Source organism: Sprattus sprattus (genome assembly GCF_963457725.1).
Source record: "Sprattus sprattus genome assembly, chromosome: 16".
Classification (NCBI taxonomy): Eukaryota; Metazoa; Chordata; class Actinopteri; order Clupeiformes; family Clupeidae; genus Sprattus; species Sprattus sprattus.
In genome coordinates, this window is record NC_137914.1 from 20,791,942 (window position 1) to 20,812,743 (window position 20,802).

Sequence of the window (20,802 nt, forward strand, 5' to 3'; positions counted from 1 at the left end):
GGGCCTGCATCTGGAACACAGACCCAGCGGATACACACTTACTCCGGCTTCCAAAGACACTTCCTCCCACTCCCTCCCACATACTGACGCCCTCGAGCACTGACACACTCGTTTACTCGCCGACTATTTCCTGGCCCCTGCCAACCACAGCTGGCTATGAGGAATATTGCACCTTATAACTTTTAAAACGAACAGCTGAACTGTTGAATGAACGCAACAAGTGGCCATAAACGTTGGTGTAGTTTTTTTTAATAACTAAGTAACTCTGAGTAACCAAGTAAACTACTTTATTAAATAATGTGGAAGACAACAGTGTGATTCAGTATGTGAAGAAGGTGTGTGATCTATCTATATTTTTATTTAAAGGCTATAGCCTATATAGATCGATCTATATCCATGAAGGCTGTATTTATTAGTATAGGTCTATTTTGTAATTTACGTTATGTCATTAATCATTGAGCAAATTGAAAACAGCCGTGGGTTTGTACGTAGGCTACGTGCAGCGCTAAACATGACGCTTATGTGTGTTCATTCACGGTGTCTTTAAGACGGCGGGTGGAGCTACGTCAGAAAACCAGTGCTTATAAAAGCTCCCAGAAACTTCAGAGACTGAAAGAATGGAGCTGATATAAACAGTTTTAAACGGAGTACACGTGAACAACGGCGGCAGCTTTCCAAGATATTTGACAGGACAAGATTTCTACAAACAATTCACAAGAAACTTCACGATCCTCCAGATGTTACCGCTCTGGTGAGACGGAGCGCTTAAATGTGTTGACAAGATATTACAGTATGTAGACAGGCTACCAGATCTTGAAGAACGTCAGTAGGATAGGTCATATATTACACAATCGTGTGTATTACAGTTTTAGCCTGTAATGTGTAAAAGTGATTCTTTATCATATAATTGTAGAAGACGTCGCCTATATCTCGATAATTACGCGATAATAGAGGCATTATTTGACCGTGTATTTAGCCTAGACAGTAAGAACAGGTAATAAGTCAAACTAAAATACTGCAAAGATGAGTAGGTTCAGTGAAACTTTGAGAGGACACGGCGCCCAAATAGCTTTGCCTACGTGTTACCGGAATAATTATGGAAAGGGATGAGTCGTACCTGAGTCACACGATTATATGGTCAGCTGCTCCAATGTAACAGGGCGTGTGGAACAATGAGTTGTATAGTGATGGACTTGCTCTTCAGGTTAAAAGGGGTGGGGGCGGTTGTCGAGTTAGAATATTTCTTCAACTACGTGCAACTAAATTTCATGTATGTGAATGGCATGTTTAAAAACCTCAATTCTGTGGGGGACTGTGTAGTTTGAAATTGCCTTCCTGTGCAATGAAATCTACCCATTATGACAACATTGATCCGAGAACCCCATTGAGCTGATCAATATTAGTCATTAGTCAGTTTTTCAAAAACATTTATGGACATTTAGGAATTTAATAGAATTATAAAACATAGTATAATTATCCACTGTATGAATATAATAACGTTCTACAATTCCCCATGTAAGGTGGGGCTCTGTTAAATTATATGTTTAACAACTATATGTTCAATTCAAAGTTTAAATGTGATAAACTATACCTGAAAGCCCTTTCTGTGATGATGGAATACCACCTGTTGAGGCAATGGGATATGAGTGTTGTGTTGGTGTAGGTTTCTCTCCCCCCCCCCCCCCCCCCAAGCCGTTTGACAATGTGGGTAGCTTTTAAAATACCTCCATTGTTTTAGACTGCGATGAATGACTCCTGTAGTTCTCTTTCTGAAGTTTATTTTTCCCCCTGAAAAGGTGAGACCACAGTCATCACCAAGACCTGACCCTGATATTTTGCTTTGTTTCACCAATACCTATGTTACCCCTGGATGTCTCCATCGCAGAGCCAGAGCTCTGACCTCATGGGAGAGTTCTTTTCAGATTTAAAAAATGTGAGGGCTTTTCTTTACAACAATGATACAAAGAGCCATTCATGCCCCCAAAGTGCGCCCATTCATACACATTGAGTTGTTTGCTGGTAGAATTGATTATTGCTAGGTTCTTCTTCCTCTCCCGGAGATATTTGACATGGGCTGAGTTGAGACTCACCGCATGTGATGAGTTGCGCAATTTACCTTGGTATTTTATTTCACTGAGAAAAGAAGTATTTAAGACATGTGCTATATCAGACATTAGATGTTGGATGGCTACTGTACTCCACATTGCACTGTTTGGCACAGTACTCATACCTATCCTCACCGTCGCGCTGCTATTGAACACATAGTAAAATGTTTTATCCGTTATTATTTATGCTTTAATTTGGATCTCTATAGCTCTTGGGACTCATATTTTAAACTGTTTTTCTTTTTTAACCATGAATTGAAATCAAGGTTGGTATTTCATGACCAAACTCAAACACGAAACGGCAAAGCATTTATGAGAAAGACAGCCATCACCTGAGTACCCTGAGACTTTGTTTACTAAATGCAGAGCTTCTCGGTGCAGGGCCATGGCTGCTTCAGTGTGAAAGGGGGCAAGTTAAAATATCTTCTCCTTATGTAGAATCAAAAGAGGTAGTGTGAAGCCTACAGCACCATAGAACACACATTCATTAAATGTATGTGTTGAGCAGTTATCTATTTTGGCATTAGAATTCAAATTGTTCGAAGTATTCAATGTTAACATTTCAACTTAGATTAGATTATTAGGCTACCTTTTGTCTTTTGTTCAACTGCTCCCTTTTTAACATTTTCTATTGTGAGGGAGTAAATACTGAAATAATAGACTTTAATATATTTTCACAATGCCACTATTGGGCGGCATTCTTGAATAGGAAGTTCAAACAAATGATGATTTATTACTGAGGTGACTGTGCACTAGCATGTGTGTGTGTGTGTGTGTGTGTGTGTGTGTGTGTGTGTGTGTGTGTGTGTGTGTGTGTGTGTGTGTGTGTGTGTGTGTGTGTGTGTGTGTGTGTGTGTGTGTGTGTGTGTGCATGTGCATGTCATCTAGAGGCCCGTGTTTAAAAGGCTGGCCCAGGGTGGGAGAGTCACAGGCACAGTCATTCTGAGCGTTTGTCATTCCAGAGTCTGTAGGGCTGCGAGGAGAAATGTTGCACAATTGCCCTGTTGAAAGGGCGGGATGGGAGCCTGCACTGGCGAGAGACAGGGGGGGAGAGAGAGAGGGATAGAGAGAGAAAGAGAGAGAGAGAGAGAGAGAGAGAGAGACTGCAGAGCTGTAATTATTGTAGAGACAGGCTGGCAGGCCCTGCAAAGAGAAGGAGGGAAAGGGGGCTGTTCTAGAGCATGCCCACTGATGACCTCAGGGTTGCAATTACCATGCTTCAAACAAGTTTCCCTCAGTTTTGATGTCCAAAGGCTGGGAAGCCAAATGAGCTTGGGTTGGCTTCTAGGAAAGGCTTCCCCTCTTCCTCTCATGTTACGTGTGTGTGTGGGGGGGGGGGGGGGGACAGACTAGGGAAGTGAAGTGGCTTGAAGAAAACATTTGTAATTTCTCCTCTTCTGTTTTTTCTTCTTGCTTTGCTCTGCAGGTTGGCCAAAAGCTCTCTCTTGTGATTTGGACAAAGTGGTTGATGATTGATGGCTGCCACAAAAAATGGTGAATTTTAAATGCATTGGTGCCTGTGGTGCCTGTGTCGATTTGAGGCACTTGTAATACATGGAGTGTCTTAGTATGGGCACTTCCAAACCCTTCTGGGATCCTCATGAAACAAACAAGTGAGTGCTCAAATAGAATCAGCACAGATTTCAATTTGTCTGTTGAACTTGCAGGCCCCTTAAGTGTTTCTGTTTACTCTACAATTGCTTCCCCATGTTAGAGTTATTCAAATGTATTTAATTTAATAAAGTTTGCGAACAAATATGTTCGTTGCACTTTTAATTCCTTTGTAACCATGTAAAGATCTGATAGATCAGCAAGAGCCACCTTTTAGGAAGTAGAAATCAACATATGACTGAAAAAAACAAGAGGTATGTGCAGTGTAAATAAACTTTTGCATAGCTGAAAGAGTGCTTTCCTTTTTTTGTGGCAGCTTGCACTTTTGCCTTGATGCGGAAACCATGGAACAGAATGTCAGAACCCACTACAGAGGCTCCTCTATGGGATACGAGGGTAAGGGGGAGGTCTCACTCTTATTTTCTGTTTGGTTAGTCAATGTTTAACTTTGTCGAGGCATCCGGACTTACGGAGAGGTGTGTGTGTATCGCTGTCTGGTCACTTTTTGTTCCCAAAGCCGAAAGCGGATGTTTCTTAGGAAGCTCGGAAGGTTATGGGAAACTTCGAGATTGTCACTTGCATTGCTGATAAGTTACATTAAGAATAATAACTAGGATGTTGAGACTGATGGCAACTGAAGAGGTGGCTGTGGGACTGGTTGCCCTGTTAACTTTAATATCTGTCTGGGGGAAATATTCCACAAGTCTTTGAATGAGTATGCTTATTTCACATTTTAACATGAATACATTATAAACTTATAGTTAGGTAATGAGAATGCTAATGTGTAATTTATTCATGTTATGTTAAAAGATTAAGTATTTTCTGTGATAGTTTAGCTTACAGTAAAGCTTTTACTTTTTTGTTTATAATTTTCCCATACTTTCCCAAACAAAAGGCAATCATTTTATTATTATTATTATTATTGTTGTTTAATTTTGAGTGATCCACAAACCTCCTGATCTCAAGTTCCTCACTGAGTGTTTCCTCTTTATCAACAGAAACCTCCATGTCAAGTCATCAGGAGGGAGACCAAGTGGTCCCTTCTTTTAAGAGATTGTCAGTGTACGAGCACATATCCCCGCACTCTTCCCAGAGAGTCACCAAGCCGCTACCTCCTCTCCCTGACCTGTCCGACCTGTCCTCTGATGAAGCAGTGGACAGCGAGGTGGAGTTCTTCACCAGCACTGACGACCGACAGTGCCTGGTGCCGGAGCACCGCTCCAAGGCCCTGGCCTTTCGGTATGGCGTGCCCTGCCGGCGCAGCTTCCGAGGCTGCGGTCAGACCAACTACGCCTTCTACGAGGGCACTAAGACTTCCTGCTCCCAGGGTCAAGAGAAAATGTACGGCCACAAGCAGCCAAGAGAGCAGCCACTGCCCAGAGACTGTGCCAGGCAGCCGGATCGGCCACAGCGTAGGTTGCGCCGCACCCACTCTGGTCCTGCTGGCTCCTTTAAGACGGCCAGCCTGAGGTTGTTTGGCCACAACGGAGCAAGCCACAGTCAGCTGCAGGACAAGCCCGAAGTCCCCCCTCGTGTTCCCATCCCGCCTCTTCCTGCCAAGAGCTCGGAGCTCCGTCACCGCTGGTCCGCAGTGGTCCCGTCGGCAGCTATCAGCGAGGCTGATGGCGACAAACCACCCGAGATCCCCCCACGGGAACCCATTCCTCGGAGCTACCCCCGCGCCTCCAGCCCCAAGAGCCTTCCCATCTATGTCAACGGGGTGATGCCGCCCACACAGAGCTTCGCCCCCAACCCCAAATATGTCAGTAAAGCCCAGCACAGGACCCTTCATGAGGACATGATCCCGTCCCACAACCCCTGCATTTTACCAATCATGGAGGACGGCAAGAAGGCCAGCACCACACATTACTTTCTCCTTCCACACCGGCCGCCGTACTTGGATCGCTATGCCAGATTTTTCAGGGAGGCGGCTGAATGCGAGAAAGCTGAAGGGGGATGCAGCTGAGAGCTGGGATATATTTGACAAACAGAACTTCTCCGTTCACTTGATGTATATATGTTTTATTTAAATAACGGCAAGCTCCCTAAACCTCTGTTTGTATAGGTTATTCAACGTATAGCTCAGCGCTGCCTCACACTACTTTAGGGTATGGTAAAATGACTGACATCACTTTTGCTGGAAGTTTACCAAGCCAATTTCCCTTCCCTTTTGAAGTATCATTGGCCAGTGTCACCTTCTTTTCATAATTAAACCATTTGTTTTTACTGCAACATCATGACATAAGTATTACATTTATGATTTACATTTATTCTTTTTATTATATCATTCTGTTTTAAGATAATGGCTTTGTGTATACTGTGTGAAAAACTGGTATGAGCTGGTCTTCTACCAAAACATTCTCATTGTTGTTCAACAGCCTGCTACATAAGAAGTATTTGAGTATGGTGCTTTGAATGACTTTACGTAGTTGTTCATGTTAGTGTATAACTGAGCTGTAGAGAATCTCAGTATATCAGAATTGAATGGCAATCACAATGAGCCATGCAGAAGGAGTTGATCTGTGTATCATACTTTATAACTCATCACTACTGATCACAAATTGGCACTCAAGATGTACTGAGAGATGCAAGGTGTTTTTGTCTTTGTCAGAGTTTTTGTTTTTATGGTTCATCGTTTTGCATATTTATAATGTTGAGAAATTGCAAATCTTTTGCAAGTCATCCGTGTTGCATAATTGTGTTTGTGGATGTCCTTGCCATGTACTCTGGGTAAATGGTTGACTGGTACAAACATGCTGTTTTGTAAATGCTTATGTGAAGAATAATGTACATCTAAGTGCTCCTAACCAGGGCCCAACAGAACGAGTTTGCTCTGATAGTCACTGTATCAACACTAAACTAATCAGGACTGCAGAAAACTGTCATGCACAAATGACCATATTTGCCTACTTAATGTGACTCATGAATCTTCATGATCCTTGATATGTCTCTAGTAGGTATCTCGATGCCCAGTTGAAGACTTATTTGATGTATAGTATTTTTCCACATCTGGTCTGATTTCGACAGTGGTCTACAAATTAAATAATATATCCTAGTCTTAGGTTTCAGTGGTTTACATTAGTACTAATGTTTTGTGTGTTCACGGTCTTCTCACATCTTAAATGAAGGAATGTGTTTTGAAATATGTTGAGTGTTTGGTGTCTGCACATATATGTACGCTATCCCCAATTTGGGGAAACATGCAAAACACTATATATTCTTTATCTATTTAAGGCAATAAAATAACTTATCCTCATATTGTTTTCATGTATCTATATGTTACACCTTGTTTTGTGTTTTGTTTTAGTGACTAAAGTCCAAAAGCAGGCCACTGATCCCCTTGTGATTACACACAGGAAGCAATAATGTTATCAAGAGTGAAGAAAAAAAACACATACATTTTGCCGATTTGGCCTGTTATGCTGCTCGATGAAAACCCAAGCCATTTTGTCAGGCACTATCTTTATAAGATAAACATGGAGGTCATATCACTACCATTAGATTAGTACTTTTTGCTTATCTTTGTGTTGCACTCCTCCATATATTGAAAAGTCTGAAACTTTTGTGCTTGAGAATCATATCCAGGTTCAGGGTAGGTTCAACAGCTTAATAGATTTGGAACACTTTATTCAAAAAGTGTGAATGTTATCTTCCAGACAACTTTTCTCACTGAAGGCAAGCTTTGTCCCCATCCACAACGCCACTTTGTGTATTTTTCCCCTTGTCACTTAAGCACTTTGCACACCCTATGTTACTGGATACAGATTAGTCTAGTAAAGACGTATTGTGAAATTAAAGTTAAAGCCTTGAAAAGAACAGGCATGAAGATTTCTCAGACATAAAATGGTTAATTCCGACTTCATTCCCCATTGCAATGTCCACATAATTACACTTCGTTAGACATAATAATGACTGGGGATAAAGAATAATACATTTTACCTAACACAAATCATTAAAGACAGAAAGTAAGCGTATCATCTCCCAAAAGAAGGACAAATAAATATAAGGAAGAGGACCGTCCTAGAATTTAGACAAAGAATCGACTCTAAAGACATTTGGAAAGGTTATCCTTAAATGTAACCCTTTTTGGTATATCTAAAATACCGCTTTTGTCTCGAGTTTTTTATGACGAGATTTAGCCCATGGCTGTACAGGTTATTGTAGCATTATTTTTCCTCCACTGACTCCTACAGGCAACTACTGGTGTTGCAATGAATGTGCTTTGCTTTACTTCTGGAGATCATTCATAGTTAGATATAACGATAGAATACGAAATATTAGAATGTTAAATGTTGCCCATGCCAAAATCAGAATTTATCTAATTTTAGTGTGCGTTTAAAATCGTTTGCGGTCGGATAGCTAAATACTTTAAGTACTACTTACGTCCTGCAGGTGGCACTAGAACATTGGGGTCATACGAGTATAATTTGAAATGAGGTGTTGTTAACGGGTAATCATAAGAGTTTCACATTACATTCAGTTAGGACATATTTCAATAAGATATTCACTCAAGATAATTTGATTCTGCTCTGTTTCAAGGAAACGTTTCATAAATCTAAATGTTATGTTTTAATTCTAAATGATTTCTCTTTTTCTGAATGACATTGATTAGAACTTAATTTGAACATAATCATTGCATAATTAAATAAACTTAGAAGAAATGGGGAATTGTGTAAAATCACCTTTGGGGATAAATGGTGATTGGTGACTGGTCCTTGTGCTAGTTAAACAGTGTATCATTATCAAACTCCAGGAGGAGTAGAGTAGTAAAGGACAGTAGAGTAGAAGACATCTAACATAGCTGTCATTCTTACAGCTTCCATTTACAGCTGTGTGTTCTGTGATACATAATCTCATGCTTTCTCATGCTCAATTCGCTCACATTCTAATCACATAGTCAAACCCAACAGCATGGAGCCAGCACTCATTACTGTTTCAGCTCTTACCCCCAAAACCTCTCCACATGATGAGGCAGTGGTCAGGGACGTCTTACCCATCACCCCCAAAACCTCTCCACATGATGAGGCAGTGATCAGGGACGTCTTACCCATCACCCCCAAAACCTCTCCACATGATGAGGTAGTGGTCAGGCCAGGGACGTCTTACCCATCACCCCCTGCAGCTGCCCACAGGAGGCCTCATTTCTAGAGAGGAAGAGTTATTGCTTAGGAGCCATGTCGAGGGGAACATGTTCAAATTCCTTATCACCTCTGCACCCATTTCTCTACCCCTAGATAAGGCATGTTATATGGAATTGTATAACCTTATACCAGACAGACCATCAATGAATCAGCCAACAGACCTGACCTGACCAGACACATAACCCACCCATTGATACACTGGGTAAGGGAGTGAATTGCCCCATGTGTGTGCGTGTGTATAAACAAGGGTAGGCAGACTGACTGGCATCCAAACCTTGGTCTTCTTGTCTCTAGTTTTATGAACCATGTGCACTTCACTGTTTAATCCTTTCTTCGTAGTCATACCCTGAAGCTTCCCTTCTCTTCCTCTTCCTCCTCTCTCTGCTCTCTCACTGCCCTCTGTAATGTGTCTTCTTAACTCTTATCTAACACTGGGTCCCATGAGGTGAGAGTAGCCCACCTCTGCTAGGTAAATAGCTCACAGCTGTACATCAATCGTTATGAGGCTAATTGCTGAGTAGTATTGCTTTGAGTTTGTAAGCTGCCTTACAGAAAAAGTGAGGCAAATGTTTTAAAACATCTTTGTAAATGTATGTATACAGTCACTTGCAACTCTGAGAATCATCACCATTCTCTGGATAACAAAAGAAACTTTAGTATATTAGTATATTTTCCCATTTAGTATTTGTACTGTGAACACTTACGCTGTAGTGTATTTCTAAAGGCTAAATAAGTTATTTGTATGCTTAAGAAAAATGTATACCAAATAATCTAAAGAAAAAATGAATGTAAAAAAGTATTCAACCCCTCTACATTAATACTTGGCAGTGAACCTCTTTGCTGCAATAAAGCCTTAAGTCTTTTGAAGTGCACCAGTAACATTGTTCTGCAATGTTTTTTCCCCCCATTCTTCTTGGTAGAACTTTGATAGAACATCTAGGGTGATGAGATGGCGCCCTGGACTGTAGTGCCACAGACTCTCAGTAGGATTTAGATTGAGGATTAGAAGACATGCTTGAATGTTCACTTTACTGTCCTTGAGTCATTCGAGTGTTGCTATAGCTTGTGCCTTAGGTAAATGTCCAACGGGTATGTAATCCCTCTCTCTAGCAGGCACGTGCAGAGGGGGGGGCTAAGGGGGCTTGAGCACCTGCCCCTTTTGCCCTTGATGCCCAAAGTGCCCTTTTGTCAGAGTGTTTTTTTTTTATTATTATTATTATTTTTATTTTTTTTATTTGAGTGTGAAATGTCCGTCTATGCGGCCCAAAATAATAATACATTTAACGAAATGATAATAATTTACATCTACCTTGGTCGGTCACATGATCCACAACGTGCCCTCACTCTGCCCTGACGTGCCCTGCTGACCGACGCGTCTGGTAGGTTTCTCTGGAGCTCCCGTTTTCTAGGTAAGCCGAGTAGCCTTGTGATGCCAAATGTGCCATGATGACTCGGGAATAACTCGGTGTAAAGTTTGTTATATGGGCTTATATGCCTCTCTCTTGTACGTCGCTTTGAACAAAAGCGTCTGCTAAATGACTGCATACAAATATGAGCCAAAAATAGTTGATGAACTCCCGTAAATAAACTTGTCAATGTATGAAGTTTGTATCGTTTAATATCGAGCGTGGTCTTTAAATCTGAGAGCATTTCCGTTCATTTCACGTCATGAATTTGTATTGGTTGGTGAATTTTGGTAACGTTATTTCATATCAATCAGAGAGAGAGAGAGAGCGAGAGGGCCAGATAGCGAGAGCGAGCAGAAGTCTTTGAGCAGAAGAAACAAGAGGACGAGTGCGAGGACTTAAACTGAAACACAGGGAATTTCTGATAGCAACAGTGTATTTGAGTGCGACAACTTAAACTGAAACACGGCATTTCTGCAAGCAACAGTGTATTTGAGTGCAGACAATCCGTTTTGAGCAGGATCTCTCCCCCCCCCCCCCCTCTCTCCATCCGTCTTACTCCCCCTCTCACTCTCTCCATCTCTCACTCCCTACCTCTCTCTCTCCATCCATCTCACTCATTGAAAATTGTATGTTGAAATGGACCCATATTGACTATAAACATTGCACCCTTTTGACAACTTTCATACTCACAGTGAAACACAGCTGTCTACAGTACTTGCTGCCTGTAAAATTATAGTTTAAAGGCCTTGTTCCCATATAGTTACCCCGCTCATTTAAAACCTAATGAGTATTATTATATATGCACCTGTTTGTGAAATGGATGTATTTGTGTGTATGTGTGTGTGTGTCTGTGTGTGTGTGTGTGTGTGTGTGTGTGTGTGTGTGTGTTGGCAGCTGTGGAGACACTGTAATGTGTCTGGGGGTATAAACCAACCCCTTGTGACAACACTGTCCTATAGTGTGAAATGAACTCAGCGTCACACTGGTGGAAATGACCGTCACACCAGTGGACATAGGCTATAGAAAAGGCCTAGATAAATATATTTTTACAAATCCGTGCTACATGTGCCCCCTTTTTAACTTTGAGCACCTGCCCCTCCAGAGGTCTCTGCACGGCCCTGCTCTCTAGCCTTAGTGTACAACAAACTGATACGAGTTTTGTTATATTATGTAGAATTTATGTCCATTTAATCTCCCTTCACTTAAAAAGGGTTTCCCAGTTCCTGCATTCGAGAAATATCCCCACATCATAATGTTATTACTTCCATGTTTTGCAATTTGGATGGTGTTTCTTGAGGCACTGGCAGTGTTAGATTTGCAACATGTAGCTTTAGTCTGGATCTTCTAATACAATGGCCTCTTCTTGCCATCCTCCAGTTGAGTCCAGTTTTATGGATAGCGCTTACGATTGAGGACTCCTACACATGCACCCTAATTCTAGTCACTAAACTTTGCAGATTCTGGGGGTGATGGCTTGACTGTGGTCTCTTCCCTTACCAGTTAATGTTTTCTTCGAATGCTTGGCTTGGGCAAAAACTTTTAGTACAATGCATGTGGGTAGTGTGATGCAACTTCTACTTTTTTCTTATGGATCCAGTGGTGCTAAATTTGAGATCAAAGCACATGGATATTTTCTTAGAGTCTTTTCCTTACTTACACATTTAAAGTTACCTTTTAGACTCGTTAGTCTTACCTTCCTCTGGCATTTCATAACCTGGCTGATGAACCTTAGAGAGAGTGTACCACCCTTTAACCACCCATAGGCAGTAATGATGATCAAGTACGGTCACATAAGAAATACCTCTGTATCATTTCTGAATAATTTGTCATCTGCCTTAAACCGGAACTCAAAGACACTGGGGTGTGAATACTTATGCAAGTAATTTATAGTTTTTATTTATTTATTCATTTTTTATTTTAGCAGAAAAAAATTGCCTTTGGAAATACAATAGAGCATAGTGTGAGGAATAGATTCTGATTGGGAAAATGTGCAATTTAGCAGTTTTAATTGTGAAAATGGTGACTTTCAGCAGGGTTCAGCAGGGCCATCCACTGTATATTAATTAAAGACAGAACATGTAGTTAAGTGTGGTCTGACCTTGTCTTGTGAAGAGGGCATCAATTATGATAGGGATTATTGCCCATTTAGACTTTTGGATCTTCCTAGATGGAATACTGCAAATGTCTCATGTAGTTTTATTTTATTCTTTTGCTTTGGTTAAATTGTTCCTAAACAGAGAATGTTTTAGTCCCATTCCTTTTGCTCTTGCTGTGATAAATTCAGTGGTCTTAGACGGCACATCACCCTGTTGTCATGTTGTCTTTGAGAGATGGCCTGACCTGCTGACTATGACCATCTCCAGAGCAGTCAACAATCTGTAAGCCTATAATATGAACATTGTGCCAAATAAAGACTGGTTATGTTGTTATTCAACTTAACAGCGTCATAATCACGCCAAGTGTTTTTGTGTGTAAAATCTCTGCATGAATGGACACTTCAGAGAGCTGTGCAGCAAATGAAATGCATCTTGCATGGTGGATCTGCATTGCTTGATCAACAAAATGCGGACATTGATCTCCGGAGGTGCCTGGCCCCCTCATGAAGGTCTCATGCTCCTCGGGACTCTGGGGCAGGCCTGTGACACATAATCGCCTGTGAAAAAACAACTTAGGGATGCTCGGATGACCTGATACAATGCCAGCGCACATTTGAAAAATATCCCACCATACAAAATCAGCTATGTTTATCAGATATTTTCCCCTTTTACTTTGCATTTGTTTTTACTTGTAAATAGTTGTTAAAAAAATTAATGAATGAATAGTTGTTAAAAAATGCTTATTTTCTGTTACCTGTAATACAGTATATGGAGTAGTTAAAATGCATGTTTATATCAACTGACATTTAAATACTATTACACAAAAAAATAACCCAAAAAAATATCTATTTATTGTGTGTGGATTATCAATATTCTCAGAAATAAATGTAACATTAAATGAAATAACAGCTTCAAGTCCATCTCGAGAACTGAAATAAAGTGGTTATGGTTAAGGACTTTTTTTATGGAACAAAGGTTCACAAGTGTAAATTGCAGATGAGATGAAATGCAGGCATCAGTGAAAGCATAAACATAGGACTTGTGATGGGCGAGTTTTGCTACTGTTGATATTGTAAATTCAAATTTCATACATTGTCAAAAAGTGTGATTACTCATCTACCATTTCTGTGTCAAACATCCATCTAATATTTCAGATTACCGGGGACAGTTGTGGTGACTGAAATATTAGGCTAATCAATCACACCCCTGTGCACATCAGTTCCATCCCTAATATGGGGACGATCAAGTTGTATGGGATTTCAAGATGATTTTCATTTAAGCAAATATTGTTGTTTCACTATTTTACTGAAACCGTTATGCCCTCTTAATGTGAATGACAGCTACAGAAATTCCGGGGTCAGTTTTGCTAAATGGATTTTTCTTGTCCAGAGTATTGTGTTAGTTTGACTGCCACGCATAAAAGTACTGCCATTTACGTTCAGTATGGTCACAACATTCACTGCTTAACACAGATTTGAAGCATAAAAACGATACTTTAATCTGCAACACACTGACTAGGAGAGGAGGCCTACTAAGCAAAGGCAGTGGTCAACTTTGAAAGATATATTATGGTGACCGTCAACTCCCCCGGAAAACTTGAATATTTTGTCCGTACATTCTCATGATTCTGAGGCCTTCAAAGATCACACCTAGTTGTCTCTCTGGCATGCATGTCGGGCTTGAAGGGCCACCATGATCACATGGTCAGATTACCACATATCAGCAGGAGCTACAGGGACCTGAGCTCAAACCCAAATAAGAAATAGCAGATTTTAGCAGCGGAAAGACAAAGGGGAACAGAGCACTAAACCAAAGCCATCCACCTTTTAATGCCAGATCTGTTATAAAAAAACTAAACCGGTACAGATTCACAAGGGCAGATGTTAGAGTGGAGCATCAGGGCCATCAGGGGCATCAAATGATCTACTCTTCATGGACCAGTCCTGCAGATTGATTTAGTGAAACCAATTGGGATAGCATGCAAAATTGGGTCTGCAACTTTCATCTACATTCAACAGAGTCCTTTCTCTCTGACATTTTCAAAGAAAGGCTGCACTAACTGATTAAAGCAAAAAACAACCAGTATATCACATGCTGATAAACTGAAAAAAGGAGTCTTGTTGGGGAGAGGGTGGGAGCAAAGAGCAACAACCTGGAAAATATCCTCCTCTCAAAACATTTAGACTAGAGAAATAATTTCATTAATATTATCTGTTTGACATCTGTCAAACAAATGTTTTGCCAAATCATAGTGTTTGCTAAAATGGTTCAAACAGATAAAACGGTGTGAGTGACATTGGCCCTTCTAAGGAGTGAGCATGCAGTCATCAGGCCGAACAGAAAATGACTCAATGAAAAGCCATCATATCAAGAGGCAGAGGTAGGTGCAGGTCTTGCCCATGGTCTCATCTAGATTGTTGTCTGATGATCATGTCAGTTCATTTATAAATAATTAGGGAATTCAGCTTTGAATGAGCTCTCTGCGCTGTCAACCTTCCCTGACCAGCACTCAGTACTGATGTATGACACTTGTATGAGTGCATTATCACCAGCACTCAGTCATTTTACCAGCCATTTTTAGGCAATAATTTATGATATCATTGTATCATCATTTCATGTCTTGGCAACTTTATAGCAGATTATTCATGAATTTTAGTGCACTGCCTATATAAATATCAAGTGGGTAGACTTTTGGGTCAAGAAGGAAGCCACTAGTTTGACATTCTTTGATTACTGCTTCACAACAGAAAGATGACTGAGTGAAGTATAGATTATAATGAATAATGAATAATGATAATAGTGAATAGCTGTGATAATGGAGAATTACTGAATATTTTTTAGTTTCTCATCTATGAATAAAAAAAAGGTCCAATGAGGATATGTGATAAAAGTTTTACTTTGATCTTTATGTTTAATTATATTAACAACAAAACTATGAGAATTTTTCCTTCATCCTAAACCTCAGCATTTTGGGGAAAACATCTTAGTCTCCGGTACCAGTAAAGAATCGTAGGACATATAACTCCATGGCATGAAACATTCAAATTTGTAGTTCCTGTGGCCTAACAAAGGTGTGCTCAGTGCCATCATTTCTATAACCTAGCACCTGAGAGCAAAACAGACTAGGTTTCCCATACAACTCTTCTGACCACCTGCTTCTGGAGTTGCACTTCATCTGCCACTGAGATGTGTCCCGCTCCGCCTGGCTCTCATAGGATGCGTTCCGTTTCTCTTCTGATCGACAGCAGTCCATCTCGCTCTGCTTTTTAACTAGTCAGCACTTCAACTTTGCAAGACCTGCATACTCCAAGGCCTTTTTAAATTTTGGGACAATGTTTGACCAGGAATGAAACAGTATAGTGGGCATGCCTGTCAGGAGCGGCTGCACAGTGAGCGAGAGATGGAGGGGAGTCGGCCAGGCAGTGCTGGGGAGCCAGGCCTCCCAGCAGGAGTTCTCCCACGGGTCCCGACCTCCTCGCTCTCACACATGTCCTCCCATAACTCTGCACAGGCAGAGGGGGCAGAGGCGGCCGCAGATGAAAGGGATCCGCCTGCCTGCCAGAGAGGGTCCAGTGTGAAAGGACCAGACACAAGGGTGAGGGAGTGAGGGTGAATGAATGGCATGTTCCCCCACATGACCATCACATGCTCGACATATGCAGACATTTCAAGAGGTAACTGGGCGTGAAGACGATCATTTGTGTGATCACAAAATGAGTTCATTTATGACAGATTTCTGAAAGACAACATGCATGAATACTGCATGAAGTAGCCCATTTCACTTATTCAGTTATAGACAAGTGCTGCAAGAATGGCAGCCATTTCTAACTAAAATTCCCAAAAGTTAACATTTTGGCACAAATTTGTTTCATTACACCAAAGTTGTTAATGTTACTATAAAGTGTAAACATTTCACAATGCTGCTTTAAATGGCTCATTAAACTTCAGGATCGTTTAGTCAAATCACATTTTCCTACCAACTGCCATACCGACCCAGCAGCGGTTGAAAACTGCACTGGCAACAAGATGGTTTATGCATTGATCTCTGTAAACCAACCTTGCCACAATGCTCATCACTAGTGTGATTTTGTAATTAAAAGTTCTCAACTGGCATGAAAAAGACAGAGTCTTGTGGATACACTCTTGCTCTCAAACATGGCAGCTGTGTAAATTAGGTTCGGCCACCCAAAACCTTTGAGATCTACAGATATGACCAGTATTATGTCACATGTTAAGAAATCATGCTTGCAGATGTATAGGTTATCTTATGTAGTGACATATGCGATGACCTATAAATCTGTCTGGCAGGACATGACCATGCCAAATTAGTGACACTCTCAAATGGACTATGGAACATATTGCTGTAGTCATTGCTGTGAGCAGTATCTGTGAACATGTACGTGGACAATGGGAGCAGTATAACAGTGAGCATGTACGTGGACAATGGGAGCAGTATAACAGTGAGCATGTATGTGGACAATGGGAGCAGTATAGCAGTGAGCATGTACGTGGACAATGGGAGCAGTATAACAGTGAGCATGTACGTGGACAATGGGAGCAGTATAGCAGTGAGCATGTACGTGGACAATGGGAGCAGTATAGCAGTGAGCATGTACGTGGACAATGGGAGCAGTATAGCAGTGAACATGTACGTGGACAATGGGAGCAGTATAGCAGTGAGCATGTACGTGGACAATGGGAGCAGTGTAGCAGTGAGCATGTACGTGGACAATGGGAGCAGTGTAGCAGTGAGCATGTACGTGGACAATGGGAGCAGTATAGCAGTGAGCATGTACGTGGACAATGGGAGCAGTATAGCAGTGAGCATGTACGTGGACAATGGGAGCAGTATAGCAGTGAGCATATATGTTGGCAATGGCTTATTGTTCTAGGCGCACCAGCTTTCACACACTGAGAATGACACTCTTACGATTTTGCCCCATCATGCTCTCAATTTACCCTTGTTATTTTCCAATTCTGAGATGGTCGATTAATGTGTGTGTGTGTGTGTGTGTGTGTGAGAGAGAGTGAGTGAGTGAGTGAGAGAGAGAAAGAGAGAAAGAGAGAGAGAAAGAGAGAGAGAGAAAGGTCTGGTCAAGCTAGTGTGAAGCCCTCTGAATGGAATAACATCAAACATCATAGGTTGGAGGTCTTTTCTATACTAAAAAGTGAACATTGGCATCTAAGCTCAATAACAGATTACAGATCTTGAAACAGTGTACTGAACACCTTGCTGGGAATCAGTGCAACTTGTTTTTGTCCAAACACATGTAATAAACAAGAATAGAGAGATATTTTAAAATATCTATTTAAAGAAGAACAGGGTACAGTATACTGTATGTGCATATGTTCAACATACATAGACAAAGATTAAGCCAAAATCTTCACGGGACAACAATATGCTAATGTAAAAATGTATCACTGTAGTCAGGCCCATAACTTCGTCACAACCATGAATGCCTCTAACTAACGTGTGTCATCCCTTGGCTCTCCTCTTCCCAGGAATGCAAGGAATATAAAACCGGTCACTCAGTTTGTCGCCTTCCAAGCCAGTTATCAGATCTTCACCCTCTTACATAGCTGCTAAAGGAGGAGGTGTCCTACATGGGAAATGCTATCTGATGCAGTAGGTGCATGTAGGTGTATGATGAGGGGTTCAACCACAGTCCACCAGAGGTCAAGTCTCCAGTTCTCTGCTTGGGATGACTGGCATGGATGCTTCTCCACTTCAGCCTTCAAAGCCCTCATTTGAATATTTGCAACGACCACCAAAACCTGTACCTAACCCTGTAACCCACCATAGGCTAACGCGTGTAGATTTTATTAATGAGAAGGGGGCAGAGGAGAGAAGAGAACAGAGAGAGAGAGAGAGAGAGAGAGATACAGCACTACAGGTCTACATCACTGACATTCTTTCCCCTTGCTCTGGTGATAGATGGTGACAAGGTGCCATTACCCACGCAGTGATTTAACATCCCTAAACAGCTTCCAGCTGCTGCAGTCTGCCTCTGCCCAACGCTTAACATGTCATGGGGAACCCCACCCCAGACACACACTGGGCTTTGTGGGATTGTATGCACCTGCTCCTTCCCCTCCTGTCTTTCCCTTTCCCTCTGGAGGGAGAGAGAGAGAGAGAGAGAAAGAGAGAGAGAGAGAGAGAGAGAGAGAGAGATGCTACCTTCCTGTTCCAGGCTGTGCCAGCAGTGTTGTAGTGTGTTCCAGCAGACACGTCGCCCCCACCCCACCCCACCCCCTGTCTGAGACCTAGGACTGAATAAAAGCCACTGAGACGTTGTCTGTGGTCCGCTGCCCTGGCTTTTGGCAGCCTACTGTATGACTCATTATTTAGTGTTCATAGGGTCTCTCTTCCTGTTCTGCAAGGCGAGCCTCAAAGAGCCTCAAGGAGAAACCTCAATGGAAACCATTGCCACCAGGAGTCCATAACCCATTCAAGCAACTCTTCACAGATGTGGACATGTCCCTGATATAGCAGGACTTCCACGGATGCAGATGTTAATGTGATGTGACCATGAAATACAAATATACAGTACATTCTGTTTGGATCTATGAATCAACCATCAACCACTTCTTTAATTTGTCAACATAATAGTACAATCACTCTTCTATAAAACTACAAGATTTGGCATTCGAATTCTGCACTTAGTTATAAATATTCCTTTAGAGTCTGTTCACTGATGTCTAACTGTTCAATTCACTGTTGTGTTCCATATGGACTACTACAACATTAAAGTAACTCCATGGTAAAATCTCTGAAAAGATCAACGTCTTAAACATGAATACATCTATGCTTACTCGACCTTGTCAGCCCTCAAAATGGTTAAAACACAAGTGTCCTGGCTCTTTGGATGAACGAATATCTGTTGTGTAGTCTCCATCACAGCAATTCCTAATCCCTTCCGTTTCAGCATTTTGTCAACAAAGGCAGGATTTTCATTTGTAAATAAGCAATCCCAACTTAATTATGGAAATTATTTTCCAGATTTTGTTTCCCAAAGCCTGGGTTTGAATATATTTGTGTACATGAATCTAAATGAGGTTCCCTCAACAGTGGGATGGACTTAACCATAAGGATTTGAGATGTTCCATAAACGCTGAACTGCATGCCACTGCAATTTGCTATTTTTCTGATAGTATGGCTTGACTGTAATCAGTTCATTGCTGCATTCTGACTGCATTTTGACTGTTAACAGCAGGGAAGAGGTACCTTCCGGACTACCAGATGTTTCTCAAGTAGTGCAAGAAACTTCATGAACACTGGATCTAGTTTGTCAAGGAAGTTGACTTAAGTAACAACCTTGTACAAAATTAGAACGACAAAGAAAATACAGACCACATCAAAAGATGTTGTCCTGAAGTACTTGGGGTTCTCAGAAGAAATATTGTTGAAGCGTATGTAGAACTCCACACCTAATAGTGTGTGAGGTCCTGCAAACCATGTCGTTAGCAGCATCCACAGGCCAGTCTAAAACAGAAACTATGTATTTTGACAGCCTCATTTGTAAGACCATGAAGGGCCAATACGACAGGACGACAATCATACATTTTCTGGTCCTTTGGCGCCCTCTACTGTTCACAGTAACGTCTGTTATAAAGGGCGCCACTGACCATTTCCCTCAAGAATCTATTTTGAAAGTTTTCTGCTGTCTGGAGTATTACAACAACCAAAATCATGTTCGCCTCTTTTTCAGATCAATACACTCTTGATTTGATGATAAGTGGCAAACAATAAGTCTCAATATTTAGCCAAGTCTACAGCCTTGTAGAAAGAAAGAAAGAAAGAAAGAAAGAAAGAAAGAGAGAGCGCGAGAGAAAGACAGAAAGAAAGAAATATATCCCACACCTGTCATACATGATCTCACGAGGTCATCGGTTTTACACGCAGTTTAATAGTCATTATAACAGGTTGCAGGGAGGCAAATAAATCTGCATTCAAGAAATAGATAAGCCATGGAATACACATATAATATGTGTGTGATTGAAACCTGTCAATGTATAACATGAGTTTCATATAGTCCAAAACTGTTTATCCCCGTGAACACAAAAAGGTAAAGATAAAAAGAAAAACCGTGACAGGCTGCACTACTCCACCTTTTAGATAGAATTCAATCAGGTCTAGTGAGTGGAACATTTAACACAAATGTTTACAGACCTCTCAGATTTGTGTCTGTGGCGCAGCCTCCTAATATATGGAGAGGCCTTTCACCTACTATACAAACTATTAAGGCAGCAGTCACACAGGACCTCCCCACCAGCGCATCTAAATGTGAAATCGAAATTTCACCCCACCGCACCCTAATTGTTGGAAAAATTACTTGTGAAATTGCTTTTATTCAACGATTTATTTCATGGCAATTCCCACCCAATGCTTTGGCCATTTCCTATTGGAATTTTACAAAGCGGACTAAGCGGAGGTCACTGA

At 41.3% G+C, this 20,802-nt stretch overlaps 1 protein-coding gene across 2 annotated transcripts; it reads left to right on the forward strand.

Moving 5' to 3' along the window:
* Positions 1-629: 629 nt before the first annotated feature.
* Positions 630-6,858, forward strand: errfi1b (ERBB receptor feedback inhibitor 1b). 2 transcript variants are annotated; one of them, XM_080854225.1, is made up of 4 exons: positions 630-751; positions 3,532-3,599; positions 4,033-4,112; positions 4,715-6,858. In XM_080854225.1, exons 2-4 carry the CDS (start codon positions 3,574-3,576, stop codon positions 5,680-5,682), a joined length of 1,074 nt encoding a protein of 357 aa, XP_080710351.1. In that variant the 5' UTR covers positions 630-751; positions 3,532-3,573; the 3' UTR covers positions 5,683-6,858. The 2 variants fall into 2 exon arrangements, with proteins under 2 accessions (XP_080710351.1, XP_080710350.1); XM_080854224.1 differs by having other exon boundaries at positions 687-751; positions 3,532-3,718.
* Positions 6,859-20,802: the final 13,944 nt, after the last annotated feature.